Source organism: Takifugu rubripes, chromosome 9 (genome assembly GCF_901000725.2).
Source record: "Takifugu rubripes chromosome 9, fTakRub1.2, whole genome shotgun sequence".
Classification (NCBI taxonomy): domain Eukaryota; kingdom Metazoa; phylum Chordata; class Actinopteri; order Tetraodontiformes; family Tetraodontidae; genus Takifugu; species Takifugu rubripes.
The window spans coordinates 9,007,352-9,024,039 of NC_042293.1; the positions used below are offsets into that span (position 1 = coordinate 9,007,352).

The following is a 16,688-nucleotide window of genomic DNA, read 5'->3' on the forward strand; positions in this document are numbered from 1 at the left end:
AGGAGGGCTGTCAGGAAGAGGAGGCTGAGATGGGACCAGAGGGACGATGTGGCTGGCAGAGGAGGCGCTGCTGGGGCTAAGGAAAGAGAAAATGTATAAAAGACAGCATTAAAGCCTGCCATGCCTGACAACATATCAGTTTTGGCAACATTAATAATAAAGGAAACTGGAACCTGTTGCTACAAGCCGCAGACATGGGTGTTTTTGTGTCAGACTGGTCTGGCGTCTGTGTCTCGGTACCCTGGCTGCCTCATTTGTATCCTCGCAATTTTCCTCCTCCTTAGGTGGAAACTCCCACTGGGAAGCCCCGGTCCGATCTTTCACAGTAGAAATAGTCGGCCTTGCTCTCTAAAGTGGCACAACAGAGATAGAAGGCAAGAGTTCAACAGCTGGTGCACAACCTGGGTTTAGTTTCATTGCACCCTGGGACATTGGGCAAAAGAATGGAGGTAATGGGCACAGGGCAGGGTTTTGCTTCTTGGTATGGTGGCAATATTCATCCATCCCAAAATGGGGCCAGATTCAGGTGTGGTTATGGATGTGGATAAGGAACCCACCTTGTTCTCATAAAACACAAAGAATTAAAAACATCTCAAGGTCCTGAAAGTAGTAATCAGCAGCTCACACCATGGTTGTCATATTTGAACTAACTAAGACAACCATTCCCAACCAGTCACAGGAAAACACCAGAGGAAACAGCACCAGAGATAAAAAAAATCACAATACTCGTCTGGATTTAAATCAGAAATTAATTTTTCAAAAAAATATAAACATGAAGACATGAAATAGAGTAGGTCTGACCTGCTGGATTCCCGTCATTGCTCCATCTTCACCTTTAATTTGATGCGTGACACTTCCCTCTTCCAAGGCGTCACAGTCACCATTGTATTCTGGGAGGGTTCAGTCCTGTAAAGTGCAAAGCTCTCCCACAAAACCTACCATAGCCCCCGTATTCCACTGACCGTACCCATAAGAGTCTACAAGGTGCCCTCACAACAAAGGGCTTTAGAGTCCGAGTTCTAGTACCGGAGTAGCAGGTTTATTTAACAGGAAGCAGGCTGGCCCAGACTGGATGCTCCCGTACCAACACGTGCAAAGCAGAGTGCTAGGGCATCTGAAGAGTCTGGGAAGTATTTTGATCCTCTCGGACTCGTTAAGCTTCTCCCCCAGTCATGTTACAAGGTCTGCAACTTTGGAATTGTGGGGGTTGTAGTCACATGGTAAGACTTTTGGGGGACGCGGGTGTTTAGAGATGTGAAAGGTAAGGAGCGCGTACCTGTCCCAGTGGCAGGACCAGCCTTTAGGGGTGGCGTTAAGTTCGTAATATTTTATGTGTTCAGCAGCTTCTTGCAGCCGTCGGCGCAGATAGATTCCATCTAGTGCTCCTTCCCTCCAATCAGCGATCCGAGTCTGGATAGAGAAAAAGAGACAATTAGAAGACCAAAGGGTGGAAGAGACATGAGTAATTACAGTGAGATTCAAGCTGTGATAGATTGTTGAGGGGGATTTTAAATATTTCATACTACCATGTCTGTGTGTAAAATGGAATGTAACAAAACTGAGCATTTTAATATTTTAAAAGTCTTAGCTAGAATAGCTACAGTTGGCGGCAGAGCATTTCTCAGAATGAGCCGTCAGGTCTTTACCTCTGTTTGTAGCAGAAGCAGCTGAAAGTTTGAGACGGCTTTTTTGTTGATTCCCAGGAACTCCATCTTGCTGATCAAGGTGTTTGCCAGTTGTCCAATCTGAAACTGTAGGTGTTTACCATGAAAACAAATCCAAATCTTAGCCAATACCCATGTTACAGGCAGAACATTGCTGTACCTTCAGCTCGGGTGTTTCCACTTTGACGTCAGCCATTTCCACCTCTTCTTTAACCACAGGCTTTGACACGGTTTTCTCCTCTGAGCTCTCAATTTCCCCCTCTCCGATGGTCTCGGAGGTCTTAGAATTTGCTAAAAAACGAGCCACAGAAATAAGTAAGAGAATGGTACTTTCACCAAGTTCTATCAAGTAAACCACATTCTTGGCTCACCGGTTTCGGTGTTGTCCACCAGGTCTGAGCTGCGACTATTAGAATCGGGGCTGGCGACACTGGGGAAAATAGTCTTCCACCTGTTTTTCTTCAGCAGAACACCACGAGGACCAGAAGCTTCTTGGCTTGTCTCAGAGCAAGGACTGGACCCTCCGGCGCTTCCATCGCCCTCCTCTAGTGCTCGCAGCTCTGCCTGAGAAACAGGAAATAAATATATTCCAACAATTAGCATTGAAAGAAAATGCCTGACTAAAATACAACCGTAATACATCCTAGTTGTAATTAGAGTGTACCTTCTTCCTCTCTAGTGCCAGTTCCAAATCCATCGTATCCTCTTCGGCCTCTTCTTCAGCCTGTGACGTCTCTCCAGACAGCTTCTTAGTGTTCAGACTTTTCTGAGGGGCAGGGTCCGCGTTCAGGTCTGGTAGATCGGCGGCAGGCGTTTCAGTGGGTCCGACACCTTCGCCATCAGAATCTACACTCTTTTCTGGCTCGTCCAAACTTTTAATGAGCCCTTTTCTCCATTTTTCTTCTGCTTCTTTCACTTCAGATGGTATCAGAGGACCGAGCAGTGATGCAGCCACGCCCTGGCGCTCCTCTTCTTCACTTGTGAGGCCCACAACACTCTCGGTTAATTCCTTTTAGATGTGAGAGAAAATAATTACATTAAGAACCACTTAACAGTGCACCACATTCACATATGCTGGGAATTTACCTTTGTTTTGTTCTCTTTCACCGTTGGCAGGCTGGCAGTGGAGGCAGCAACAGTTTCCTCAGTTTGATAACCCGCGTGTGCTGTGCCATTGCCATTGACACTGGTGCTAAAAAAAAAATGACAAAGGTTCTATTATTCCTCACATGACTATACATGGCGTGAGTTGTGCAAAAAAATAATCTGTCCATTTGTTTCTCCCACCTGTTGGTGTACTGTCCCAGACTTTGCACCTGATTGGCTAAATAGTGCGGCAGCTCCCAGGAGACCTCATTGGTCAGCGTGTTCCAATAGTAGTAGCAGCCAGAGTTCTCATCCCACACCTCCTGCCAGTCTCCCATCTCTACACCAACTGTGAGAAAACACAGTACCAGTAGAGGTTTCATTCAGAGGGTTTATTGTGTTCTAAATCTTTACAAAAGATTCCAAAATATTTACACAAGGCTGCAATGAGGTAACCCACTATTACCCATTTACTACCCATTCTTAAATATGCGCAAGAAAGTGTCTTGTGAACTTTTTACCAATTACCAAAATAATGGAATTTTGGTGTCTTTAGCGTGTCTTTTACATAAGGACTAATATGCAACAGCTTTGTTAAAGTGAACAGTGGAGACCCTAAAATGAAGGTCTTACAGTAGATGGAGAAATGTATGCAGATTTTAAAAATAGTGCTCTTACCTGTAGCTAATGAGCACTGAGTATTGTACTCAAACTCTGTGCTTTGTTGCTTCTGTTCTTCACTGGTAGCTGACTTGCTATTACTCTGAGGTTTGAGGGAGTCGGTTGGTGGCAGTGAAGATTGAGACGGTGTCTGATCTGAACCAGGCTGAGTGGTGATTGCATCGATTTCCTGTGGTGGATACAACATTGGCAGAAACATTTTATTGCATATATTTGTCTCCGGTCCTAAGAATGACCCTCATGGTGCTTAGGAATAATTGCATGTAAGAAAGCATTCTTAACTCACACTGTAAACATCATTATGTTGAATAAATTGATCTTTTGTTAGCCTTATTGTAAACACGTGAAATGCTCAAAACTGCAGCCGAGTTCAACAAGAAAGTATATTAAAGGTACTGAAAATTATACTCACAGCCATAAAATTGGCCAGTGTGCTGTCAATTGTCGGCTGACTGGTTGTGTTGGGAATTTGTAGCGGAGGTGCGGACATTCCCAGATTCCTCTTCATCACTATCTTCATAGGCTCCAAGCAAGGATAGCCCCTCTACAAGGGAAGACAAAGAAGAGAATGTTTCCCAATTCATTGAAAATTCAGTGAGTGGGGCAGGTGGAGGCAGACCGTTTACCTGTAGCTTTGACTGCTGGAGTCTTCATATTTGGGCGCATTTGTTTGACACTTTTGTTGCCGTCACCTTCTTGTTCATCTGGGAGGAAAGTAAGAAAGAATTTGATTAGGATTCCAGAAGTAAAAGCAATCTGACCTACGGTAATGTTAACTTCAATGAGTGTTTTTCTTCTGATAAGAAATAAACACAAGAAACGGACTAAAGTACCATTCACAATTTTGTTTCGTTACGTTTCACATAACTCAATCAGTCAATGAGTCCTAAAACGTGAAGGTAAAGTTATGCTAACAATGACCACTAGCACGCTATTTACTAGCATGGTAACAACCTGATAGTTTTAAAGGAGGATTTAAAAACTACACAATCCACCACAAATGCTTTAAATGGCTTATAAAGTGTATTGGCGACATTTAGTTTTACAAGATGTTATAAATACTTTGTTACTATATTTGCGGGAATGATTCTGATGCGATTATTTATACGTTAGCATTTAGCTAATGCGAGGCTAATAACCTACCATCCGATCCAGATAGCGGCTCATCGCGTTCACCGGCATTTCCACTCGAAGCCCAGGAGGCGAAAGCTGTAGGATCGTTCTCCGACCGGCCGCTGCCCCGGAGAGACGACTTTTTTTCCCCATCAATGTTGATCTAGCCGACGGCCTCGCTACTTGCCCGTGGTAATTGCGGCAACTCTTTACACTAGCACAGGAAGTAGTTTAACTTCCGGTTCATAAGTTCATGTTTTGGCCGTCTAACCGGGTTGGTAGCTAATGTCACTTCACAGCTCGTACACTCACCAATACAGCAAAGCAGGACAAAGTTTATCTTTTACCAGTGACATTCTGCTTTTGTCGATTACCTCACCTGTTTCGTGGATCAATTAAGCGTTTACTGGTTTGATAAACTGAAACTTGTACCTTCGTGAAATCTGGAAAAAGCGAAGATAAGCAATTACACGGTTGAAGACTGGAGCCACCCACCGATGTCGTATGAACATAAAGAGGACCCGCCACACTGGCAGCAGTCATCAAGGCTGGAGGGGGGTAACAACTGCCCAAACCAGGACCGCTAGGAAAACCACAGGCTCGGTTGGATCGCACACTATTATGGGTACGATGGGGCCGGTTCTGCATTGGCTGCACGATGTGGCAGCCGTGACGCTCCTCAGAGCGCGGCGGACATTATTCCAGGCTGCAATCCTTCTGTGTATCCTGGTTTTGCTACTTTGGGTCTCAGTCTTTCTGTATGGAAGCTTCTACTACTCCTACATGCCCACCGTGAGCTTCTCCACCCCCGTGCACTTCTACTACACGTCTGATTGCGATGCTTCAGAGTCAGCACTTTGTTCCTTCCCCATAGCCAACATCTCTTTCATGAAGAACGACAGGGATCAGGTGATGGCCTACGGGCAGCCTTATAGAATATCATTGGAGCTGGAGTTGCCAGAGTCACCAGTGAATGAACATCTTGGTATGTTTATGGTCAAGTTCTCTGCTTATACCAAAGGTGGGGCGACGGTGTCGTCCGTAGGGCGATCCACCATGCTGCACTATCGCTCCAGCCTTCTGCAGACTCTGGCCACTTTGGTGTTCTCTCCGTTCCTTCTGACTGGGATGGCTGAACAGAAGCAGCTTATAGAAGTTGAGCTCTACTCAGACTACAAGGCTAATACCTATCAGCCGACTGTCGGCGCAGTCATTGAGATCCAGTCCAAACGGGTTCAGATCTACTCATCTCAACTCCGCATCCACGCTTACTTCACCGGTATAAGATATGTCCTGTACAACTTCCCTCTCACGTCTGCGGTGATCGGCGTGGCCACCAATTTTGCTTTCCTTAGTGTCATTGTGCTCTTCAGCTACCTGCAGTTCATATGGGGTGGGCTCTGGCCTCCAGATCAGGTGAGAGTCAGAGTAATGATGGGAGACAACACCCGCATCCAGCAGAGGAAAGAGGAGGCTCGGAAGCGTATGGAGAAGGAGAACTCTCAGAAGGACCTATGTTCTCCCAAAGTGATCGGAGCTATGAACGAGCCGTCAGACGTCCATGGAAGTGAAGCAGAGCCCGAGCCCGCATCCAAGGAACCCACGATGACCTCGGATACATCTGGAGGTGTAGGTCAGGATGCGCCTTGTGACTCTGTGACCCCCGAGGAGACAAACAGCTCTGAGGGGTTAAATGGATGCCAGACGCGTCAGCCGGATGAGACGTGCCTGCGACAGAGACCTGGGCCATGGATGAGCCTCTGAATCTGTCGCAATCTGTCCCGTTTTGATTGATACATCTGTAAGTCCAGGCCTAAGTACAAATGCATGACAGTCTAATGTGCGTTGTTTTAGCAAACCAGCTACGAATTGAGTATTTATTGTCTCGCATGGGGAACTCTTAACCTCACCAAAGCACCGTTCCATTTCTTTTGTTCTTATCGTCTGTTTATGGTTATCTCTGTCCCATCTTGAGGTTTCTTTTTATGGACGCACACTCAGCAGGAGGAGGGACAGCATTCCATTCTGAATCAGTGGTTTCATCAGTATTACCTGCTGCTTTTAGAATTTAGCACCTAACTATCAACACGCCCGGAGTTGCTTCATGTGTTGGGCTGTTCACGTCATGGCCAGCCTGCATAATCTGATGTCAACCGAGTAAATGGGCTTTATTACAATTCAGTCACAAGTTGAACCGATTCTGTCTTCAAATGTAGCTTCAATGTTCCTTAAAACGCACTCCAGAATTTCTGCGTCTCTAAAGGATTTCAGTTTTAGCCTTGTGACGCTAACCGCATCTACTGTGTAAGAAAAGTGTCTTTGTTTTTAATAACTTTTAAAAAGATATATATATAGAATATATAGACATAATGGGTCCAGTTTGAGGGGAATGAAGACGCTTCTTCATCACTGAATGAGAGATGTCTTGTGTGTGACGGGGGATTTCACAGCTACGGCTCATTCACTCCAATCATCTGTGCACGCCACGCTTGAGCCTCGTAGAAACTATTTATTATGCTTTTCACAGAAAAACAGAACAGATGCAGCAGAGTAGACCTGAGGTCACTAAAGGCCGTTTAGCAAAGCTGATGTTTGTATTCACGATGGGTTAAAATAAAGATGAATCGGAGACGTTACTGCTTTAGTTATGATAGAGAAGTGAAAGTGATGGAGGAAAAGATTCAGTTATTTATGCATGTAAATGCACCAGAGGCTCTAACCGCAAGTGTTATTTAGCGACACAGTTGTATTTATTTTCTTCCTATCTATGTGGACTTCTGTCTGAAACAATAAAGCACCTTCTGCTGACATTTTGTGCCAATAAGCTGCGTCATTTCAGTAATCACAGATCAATAAAAAGGAATGGAATCCTCCGCCTGCATGGTTGAACGGATGTATTTCACAATCCACTGTGACAAAAAGAGCATCACTGTATGCATGCATGCTATTTAACTTTTCGAATTATTAATGAATGTGAAAATCAAGCCAATAATCACTTTTTCCTGAAGTAATTAGACGGCAGGGCTGCAGTTACAGAGCAGAGCTGAGCGCACTGAGGCCCATTAGCAGTCTTAATTCTGCCAGATGAATTATACATTGGGCTGAATAAGAAATGCACTAATTGACTCTCATCATCCATTACTGGTATTAAAAACCTCACTGTATTTAACCTCAGCAGGGAGGGATTGGTGTCCAAAGTCCCCTCTTCTGCAACATAATGTGAGAAAACCCCAACATATGTCCCAGACAACAAACCCATTATTGTTGTTTACATCCAGAATGAAATTCAAAATTCCAAAACAAAAGCAAATGGGTCACCAGTTATACTGCTTTTAACACTTCTGACAAATTCTTTGGTGCAAGGAAATGAAATCTTTCTATTTTTGTTTTTTAAAAAAAGGTCATACATTCTGTTGCTTTAATATTGTATAAACATACTGTAAACACAAACATCTACTGTCTCATTCCAAATTCGGAGGCTGTGAGCCTTCCTGTGAACGTGCATTCATAACCTACTTAATATGTCGGGTTTCGCTGCTGTTATACGCCAAAGCAATCTGTTGTGGAGGTCACGGCTGTGTCCTGTCAACGTCGAGGGGGATGCAGGAGAGTTAGCATTGTAGCCCTAGCAAGAATGTCTCAGCGTGTGCCCAGGATGCAGACCAACCCTTAAACCTTGACCATCATCTCCTGTTTCCAGTCTTCTCCTCTACATATGTTGCTCCTCCCCCTCCCCAGGGAGAGCGTCCGCCACCTCCGCTGTAGCCTCACCGGCTGCCTTTGTCCCGTCGTCCTCCTGCTCGTCGTCTGAGCTGTCCGCCCAGCGCCCGACTCTCCTGACTCCCTCTCCCACCGCCGGGGCGTTGACGCAGGGGTTGTGGTCGTAGATGACCAGCTTCAGCCCCTGCATGTGGCCCAGAGCTGGGAAGTGGCGTATCCTGTTCCGATCCACATCGATGACAGCCAATAGGTGCATATCCAGCAGGACCGGAGGAAACTCTGCCAGCTGGTTCCCAGCAAGCCAGATGCTCCTCAGCTCTTCCAGCTGGCTCAACTCTCTTGGTAAACTCTGTATCTGGTTGTAACCGAGGTGAAGCGTCTTCAGATTAGAGAGCTCGCAAACAACTTTAGGGAAACTGAGGAAGCAATTGGTCTCCAGCCACAGCGTACTGAGTTCCTTGAGGTCTCGAAGTTCTCCAGGGAGGCGCCAAAGCCTGTTGCTACCCAGGTAAAGGATACTGAGCTGGGGCAGGCGGCAGACAGCCACAGGTAGTTCCTCGAAGCAGTTGAAGTCCAGGGCCAGGAGCTGCAGCTTCCTCAAGCCCTGGAGTTCAGCCGGTAACCTGCTGAGGTTGTTGTTGCTCAGGTAGAGCTTCACCAGCTCGTCGAAGACACAGGCGGCCACAGGCAGCCGGCGCAGCTGCCGGCCGCTCAGGTCAAGGGTCCGGTCCAGCGGCATGTCCTCCAGGTCCCCCACCAAGAAGCGCTGGCAGCGCTCCGAGGGGACAAAGGCGACGATGCCTCGCACGGCGTTACCCATCCTGGCTGACTGGCTCTGACACGCGCAGGCCGCCGGCCCTCTTCATCAGTTTGCGGGCTGAGAGGGGATGTTGGTCTCGTTGAGAAAATTGAATGGCGTCCCATTAAACGAATGCTGCTCCACCGCCCATCCGGGATTATTGATCTTGAGCAAATGGGAAAAGCAAGGAAGTTTGTTGCACATTAAGGCTGTAGAAATGATGTTGACTTCAACATCAGCGTATAAAGATGATTTGACAATGGCAGGATTTCCACGCTGAATAACAGGTTAAAAGATAAATAAAAGCTCCGCCGGCGACATGAAAACACAGTAAACATACGTACTCTCCCATGTGTTCCCAGGGCTCTGTGCATCTTCTACAGTTAGATTTTTGCCTCCTAATGAGCTGGACGTGCCGTCCCGGCAGATATTCCCCAGTGCAGTCCTCTCACTGTACCATGAGCTGTGCCCTGACTTTCATGGTGATAGCAACAGCTAGAGCTGCTCTCTCCTCCCTTTTTGTGCCTCCCCCCCCCCCACCTAAACCCTCCTCCGAGATGACAGAGATGGGAGAGAGAGGCGCGGGAAGGGCCCAGGTGCTGAGTGCCAGAAGGGCAACGAAATGCACGATTAACCTGGCTCTGCATCTATTTTTTGGGATTTAAATCTCCACAAAGGGAACTATGTGGTCACTGCTGTCGCCCGAGGTCTGGCTGACCACATTCTGGCGCTCTTTTTGACTGGACTTTATCATGGCCCATGATGGGGTGGGGTGGGGGGGTTCAGTCTAAATGTATCTTAGCCTCTCTACCTGCTCGAGGTGCGAACTGTTCGGCCTATCTCGCATTCCTTCATTAGAACTATTTTCCAGCCAGATAAAGCTGAGAAGGTATTTCATTTTCCACTCCGTGACAGGTCGCCTTCTGCACTTGTCCTTATCTGCTGACTGCTGTGGGGCCTCAGCCGGGTCAAGAACGTGGAAACATGCTGCGTCAATGCCACGGTCGATGCTGTGAAACAGAAAGAAAGGCAACAGCGGTGATTGCGGGAGCTACTTATTCCTAACACAGGAATAAAACTTGACGTTATTTTATGGTGGAAAATACATGTGCTGTATTTTTTTTGCAAAATCAGCCAGAAGAGTTTCGGTGAATACCAGGGAGCCACATCTTCCCCACATTTTCTGCCTCTGCTCTGTGAGGGCTGCAGAACCGGGTCATCCCATGAGTCTTTGCTTTGTCGCTGGCTGCAGCGCTCCGGCACACCAGCGTAGTCTGGAAGTTATGGCTGCTGGCCAGCACGTTTTCAAGTCCAAATAGCCAAAGGTCGAGATTTGCTGTGTGTATATATTATAATCTGGACTATCTGGTTTCTGTGATTGTGCTTTTGTTCCCTCCGCCAAGGGAGGAGCGTATACGACAGCTGGGGTTTGTTAGTAAAATAACCCAAAATGATATGAAAGGGTTTTCATGAACTTTTCAGGAAAGGTTAATAATGGACCAAAGAACAGATGATTACATTTTGGCAAAGTCATGGATTCTGGAAAGACTTTGATCTTCCTAAAGCATCCACCTATGTTATGTAACCTTGTATTACTACTGCCTATATACTATGTACAATATGTGGGGAAATTACTAGGCAGAAGTATACGCTCTCGAGTCCTTTTCTCTAGTTGTTGCTGCTGTTGAAAAGAATTTGGAATATGGTCCCCAGAATCAGACGACTTTAGAGAATTTGAATTTATCTTTGTTCTTCATTGTGGTGGATTACAGTACAACGGAAACACATTGAAACATAACTACCATTAAATCCACACAAACAATATATTTTCCATGAATCCAATATCAGAATGCAATATGCATTTTAATTTATATTAAATAGAAGTATTTTGATTGTGGGATATAAAAACCTCGAGTCTTGTCTCCACAAGGCCTTCCACCTCCAACCTGTGATTAAATTGAATTCATATTTTACTACTAGCTGAAGGGTCTGCAGGGCCCGGAAACAAGGGCAGGTGGGTAGCACATGTGCTCATGTGGATTAGGACAAATACAAATCTAAATGTCGAGGTTTAAGGTGTGATGAACAGCCCAGACTCGATTATTTTGTGTACGGAAGTAGTCTGCGGGGTCAGAGGGTAAAAGGCTATCCCTCTTTCGATTCAGAATACACACAGCCATCTTGGATCTAACGAAGAGAAGGCAAATTGATGCGGTGAGGATACACACACGGTTTTCTCCCTGCGCTTTTAATTCGGCTCGGTGCGGATTCGAGCCTTAGTTGACAGCTACTAATCGCGAAGTTTCTGGCCATTCGGATGCGGCGCCAGTCTGTAACCTTTAGCTCCGGACAGTAGCTGCTGCCTTGGCAGCTGCTGGCTGCAAACGGGAGCCTGCTCTGGGCAGGAGAAAAGGACAGCTGACAGTAGATGTGTGGAGGCACCGAGGGGCCAGTCTGCTGTCTTTAAAGTTGTTGTCGTTTAGTCTCGTTCAAACACTTAGTTTAATTTTTGCCTCGAAAGAAGGCGTTATACGTGGTAAAAGCCCGATTATGGGGCACCTAGCCTGCTAATGTTAGCCGCTCCAGTGTTGGCTAACTAGCATGTTAGCTGTGCATCTGTTGTTGATGGTCTTAAGCACCAGGTCAGGGAAGTCTGCAGGAATTAAGGTTTATAAACCCACATGGAGATTAAACGGGAAAAACTCCTGTCGCTAATGTTACTCCTTTTTATGTACGTGATTAAACTGCCAATAACCACTTGTAAAGAACATTCCTAGCTGATTTAATGGTGTATCTATTGAAAGCATTACCTTACATGTTTCAGTTTTATACGATACTGCTACCAGGAAGTTGAATGAAAGGCTCAACAACCATTTTACAGAATGAATACGGCGCAATTATGACAGGAAAACTTTTTTTTCGACAGTTGGGCAGCACCAAAAATCCAAGTTATTAGCACCCCCCCCCCAATGGAAATCAGCGTTAATATAATCAAAGCTATGAAATTCTGCCAGGTCCCTTCAGAAACGTACACAATTTTAAAAGGGCTTTGTTTTTCTTTTCTTTTCTTTTTTACAGGTGACAAAGGCATGTTTGGTGCTAGAAAGAAATTTGTAGAGTTCGTTGAGGTAGTCGACAACGACTTTCCTGATGAAAACATGTACTACAACCAGCCGTCGATGTTCCCACATCGGTCGGACAAAGACGTGAGTGTCCCCCCCCCTTCGTGGTGAACATCATACAAAGGAGGACTCCTCTGGAATACTTACTGTCTTAAAAATTCTGTCTAGATCCTTTCATCTCCCTCGCCGTCGTCGTCAAGTCAGCTGTCACAGCTTGGTGCAAGTTTGTATGCTCCACAAAGTAAGTTCTGGGTTGTTGCAATCACATCGCAGTTTTGTCAGACCTTATACGACGTAGCGTCGGCAAAAAATGGTTTGTCTCTTTCTGCAGGTGCACTTGGCTTCTCGGTGAGGGGCATGGGAAACAATACACCACAGCTTAACCGAAATCTAACTCAAGGCACGCAGCTACCAAGTCATATCACCCCTACAACGGGGGTCCCCACCATGTCCCTCCATACTCCTCCATCTCCAAGCAGGTATGGAGAAAATGCAGATTTCGCCGCGTACTCGCTTTTCACGCGCACCTTAATCCTGATTCCCCATCTCGTTGGATCAGGGGGACGTTGCCGATGAATTCGAGGAACATGCTGAATCACTCTCAGGTCGGTCAAGGCATCGGGATGAGCGGCAGGACCAACAGTATGGGCAGCTCGGGGTTGGGCAGTCCCAACCGCAGCTCGCCCAGTATCATCTGTATGCCTAAACAGCAACCAGCACGCCAGCCCTTCACTATAAACAGGTAGATTTCGCTGCAGTCGCACGCCTCCATTTAGCCGCCGTTCCCTCTGCAGCCGCCACAGGAGGTTGTTTTGACGGTCCCCTTCAGTTGTTGCTTTCTCTCTGCAGCATGTCGGGGTTTGGTATGAACCGCAATCAGGTTTTTGGGATGAACAACAGCATCTTTAATGGTACAGGTTAGTGTGCTGATTAACGTGCACTTATTTTGATTCTCGCACATCTCATCTCGCCGCTGCTACGGCCATGGCGGCGTAAAAGCTGACCAGTTTCTCGCCCTGCCGTTGGTGCAGATGGGAGTGAAAATATAACGGGACTGGATCTGTCAGACTTCCCCGCATTAGCAGACAGGAGCCGACGAGAAGGGACTGGAAACCCAACACCAGTGCTCAACCCGCTGGCTGGCCGAGCTCCTTACGGTAGGCCATTTGTTCCAGAAGCCTGTCCTGTTTTACCCCAGCAGAACCGGGTCGCATTCGGAAGGGGAATAAAATCGGATGCACCCGAACGATGGGAGATTGAGCGCTTTGTCCATTTACGGTTTCTCCTCCGCTGTCCTTCAGTCGGCATGGTGACAAAACCGTCGGCTGAACAGACACAAGATTTCTCCATCCACAACGAGGATTTCCCTGCACTGCCCGGCCCCAATTACAAGGACACCACACTGAACAACGACGAAAGCAAAACTGTAAGCGCCAATCACCGAACACACACTGCACCCCCCCGCCCCCTTAAAAGTAATCGCCAATATGCATTAAGCAGAATGTTTAAAAAGTGTTTTTTTTTTTTAATTGTAGAACTTGAACTCCACAAGCAAGAGCACGTCCAGCGCAGACGGGCCCAAGTTCCCCGGAGACAAAACTGCCTCAGCACAGAACAACAACCAGAAGAAAGGGATCCAGGTGTTGCCTGATGGTGAGACCTCTCCGCCATTCGTATCACTCCAGTCCCATTGAGACTCTCCTCCTATACACGCAAGATGGGTGAGGCAGTCTGGCTCTACCCTGCATTTGATGCTGAATGGTGATTGGAGAGAAAACTCTATTTCAGACGATTGAAACGATGACATCATCAGTGCCCCCGATGACGCAATCGCGCAGTAATTGTTCGAAGGTGGTTCGTTACTCTGCGAGTTGTTTCGCTGCAGGCCGGGTGACGAACATTCCGTCTGGGATGGTAACGGACCAGTTCGGCATGATTGGCCTGCTGACGTTTATCCGGGCAGCAGAGACGGATCCAGGGATGGTGCATTTGGCTCTGGGGAGCGACCTCACGACACTGGGACTCAACCTGAACTCTCCAGAGTAAGAGAGACGTTCACTTTAACCTTTTTTAATTAGAGGGTTTCTCGAGCCAACCGGTGCACGGCTGGACATTTTCACGTGAGCTGCTTGTGGCGCGAATGCAGGTTACCATAGTTACGCAGTTATTAATACTGTGACATCAGTTCAGTGACATCAGAGGCTCACCACAACTTTGCTTCCTGACAGAAACCTGTACCCCAAGTTCGCCTCGCCGTGGGCGTCCTCACCCTGTCGGCCTCAAGACATCGGTTTGTCTCTTTTATATCTCATGATTGTCGCATCAGTGTTGCTCAGCCTGTGTGGACCTTTTATAGGAACACATTCTGTAACATTAACACTTCCTGGTTTTTCAGACTTCCACGTTCCCTCCGAATATTTAACCAACATCCACATACGGGACAAGGTAACCACCAACTGCAGAAAAATGCCTTTTTTTGAATGAATGAATATGCCCCATGACCTGAATTGGTTATTGATTACTGTCGCACCCCGCCCAGTTGGCAGCGATCAAACTGGCTCGATATGGAGAAGACCTGCTGTTCTACCTGTATTACATGAATGGAGGAGACCTGCTACAACTGCTGGCAGCAGTAGAGCTGTGAGTCATCCACGTTTAACCCGAGGAAACCTTTTTGCTTTTCTGAGCTTCCCCGACTTTCTCACTGTTAACCATCACACGTCCACCCCCTGCAAATTCCCCCTGCAGCTTTAACCGGGACTGGAGGTATCACAAAGAGGAGCGAGTTTGGATAACGAGGGCGCCCGGCATGGAGCCTACACTGAAAACCAACACATACGAGAGGGGAACGTACTACTTCTTTGATTGTCATAACTGGAGGAAAGTAGCCAAGGTGAGAATTTGTCATTGGTGCTGAATTTTGAGATGGTATAAAGAAGAAACCTCTTCTAGGTCACATGAGGTGCCTGGAAACACAACTGTAGAACCCCGCCTCGGATTTGTGAGGCATTGTGACCCAACCGTCACCACTGAAAACAGATGTGCTGTTGACATTATTCCCATGGAGATATTGTAATTTCTGGGCCCATATAGCAACAGTCTTGGTACTACAACCATGACTCAAAATATTAGGAAATTTTAAGCTCAAGTAAATGTAATCCTGCATCTTGAAGCTCTTTCCAATCTTGTTCAAACTGTGTGTGCAGGAATTTCATCTGGAGTATGACAAGCTGGAGGAGAGGCCACACGTGCCAACAACATTTAACTACAACCCAGCCCAGCAGGCCTTCTAAGGCCCGATCAGTCCAATGGTTGCAGCTGTTCTGCACACAACACTGTCATCCAGGAGGGGGCGCTGTGGTCCACAGTTGGTTTTTATTCTTTGAAGATTTGGCTCTTTGACTGCAGGGGTCATTGCCTCCGATACTGCCCTGCCTTTCCGAAAACGACGTTCTGCCCAAAACATCAACACGTTCTACTTTTATTCTGTGTTCCCCTTCTTTTCTTTAGTTTTTTTATTTTTTTTTTCCTCGAGCAGGGTCTGTTATGTTTACATCTCTGTAGCTCATTTTCTGGCTAAAAGTAAAGACTGACCCTGTGTGAGGTTTTTATGCCTCACATTCAATGATGTTGATTCCCAGAGAAGGCAAAGGTAACATTTCCAGATGCAGGTGAAAGAAATGCAATGTTTATTGTTGCACTATATTTAGTAATAAAAGAACACAAAATTTGTTTGTGATTTTTTTTTTTTGAGCTCCTGATGAGATTTCAGTTTTGCCACGTGCCCCCTCTCCTGCTGCCTGTGTTTAGTTTTTCCTTCCTCTCGCACCGCCGACCTCTTTCCTCTGCCCGTCTTTCTCTCAGTTGTCCCGAACTTGGGCAAAAATGTAAACGATTCTTTTAGAGGCTAAACAGAAAAACAACTTTCCAGTCTTTGTTACAATTTTGTAAGAATTGTGTACTTTTTTTCTTTGCATCACATTAGTCTATGTATGAATGTGTATATATGACTGCTATATATATATATATGTATGTATATATATATATATGACATCTATTTTGGAAGAAACTTTGCCCTGCCTTGTACCTCGTTTTTATGAGGTAAGGATGCAATTTGTGGATGTACCGTCTCTGGATCTGCTGGACAGGGTGTCACATGACACTATGGGCACTTAAAACATTACAGATTTTAAACATTATGGAAAGCCCTGATGCTGTGCCAAAAAAGGAAATACGACCATCCTTCAAGTCCAAAATAATTTGAATAAAAAGGACGTTTCAATTCGAGCTGTTCACAGCAGCCATCAGCAGCATTTCGTAGGAAACGGGGGGGGGGGGGGGATGTCGATTTGAGGAGAAAAAAGAAATCCAGACCGCTCTTGTATTTTCTGAAGTGAACAACTTCTGATGTTTGTATTAAAGCAGAAAAGGCTTTCCTGGACCCGTGTGTGCGTGATTTATGCTCCCCCAAAAGGTCAGTTATGCTCCTGCAGAATAAGGTCG

At 46.3% G+C, this 16,688-nt stretch overlaps 3 protein-coding genes and 1 pseudogene across 5 annotated transcripts; 2 read left to right on the forward strand and 2 right to left on the reverse strand.

Annotated features, from left to right (window-relative positions):
* Positions 1-1,148: 1,148 nt before the first annotated feature.
* LOC115251039 (formin-binding protein 4-like) lies at positions 1,149-4,644 on the reverse strand (annotated as a pseudogene).
* A 467-nt stretch (positions 4,645-5,111) lies between these two features.
* On the forward strand, positions 5,112-7,353 carry LOC115251040 (seipin-like). Its single transcript, XM_029841879.1, has one exon. It carries the CDS (start codon positions 5,166-5,168, stop codon positions 6,306-6,308), a length of 1,143 nt encoding a protein of 380 aa, XP_029697739.1. The 5' UTR covers positions 5,112-5,165; the 3' UTR covers positions 6,309-7,353.
* Positions 7,354-7,424: 71 nt separating this feature from the next.
* On the reverse strand, positions 7,425-10,336 carry LOC115251041 (leucine-rich repeat-containing protein 10-like). Of its 2 annotated transcripts, XM_029841880.1 has the most exons (3): positions 10,220-10,336; positions 9,408-10,073; positions 7,425-9,228 (listed from the first exon to the last, which is right to left on the reverse strand). In XM_029841880.1, the coding sequence occupies exon 3, from the start codon at positions 9,082-9,084 to the stop codon at positions 8,254-8,256; it is 831 nt and encodes a 276-aa protein (XP_029697740.1). In that variant the 5' UTR covers positions 9,085-9,228; positions 9,408-10,073; positions 10,220-10,336; the 3' UTR covers positions 7,425-8,253. The 2 variants fall into 2 exon arrangements, with proteins under 2 accessions (XP_029697740.1, XP_029697741.1); XM_029841881.1 differs by having other exon boundaries at positions 9,408-10,273.
* An 823-nt stretch (positions 10,337-11,159) lies between these two features.
* LOC101076882 (CCR4-NOT transcription complex subunit 2) lies at positions 11,160-16,626 on the forward strand. 2 transcript variants are annotated; one of them, XM_003967352.3, is made up of 15 exons: positions 11,160-11,277; positions 12,142-12,269; positions 12,354-12,426; positions 12,517-12,664; positions 12,745-12,927; positions 13,035-13,102; positions 13,217-13,342; positions 13,487-13,611; positions 13,721-13,838; positions 14,071-14,227; positions 14,414-14,475; positions 14,581-14,630; positions 14,725-14,825; positions 14,934-15,078; positions 15,392-16,626. In XM_003967352.3, exons 2-15 carry the CDS (start codon positions 12,153-12,155, stop codon positions 15,476-15,478), a joined length of 1,560 nt encoding a protein of 519 aa, XP_003967401.1. In that variant the 5' UTR covers positions 11,160-11,277; positions 12,142-12,152; the 3' UTR covers positions 15,479-16,626. The 2 variants fall into 2 exon arrangements, with proteins under 2 accessions (XP_003967401.1, XP_011605552.1); XM_011607250.2 differs by having other exon boundaries at positions 11,161-11,277; positions 13,035-13,096.
* Positions 16,627-16,688: the final 62 nt, after the last annotated feature.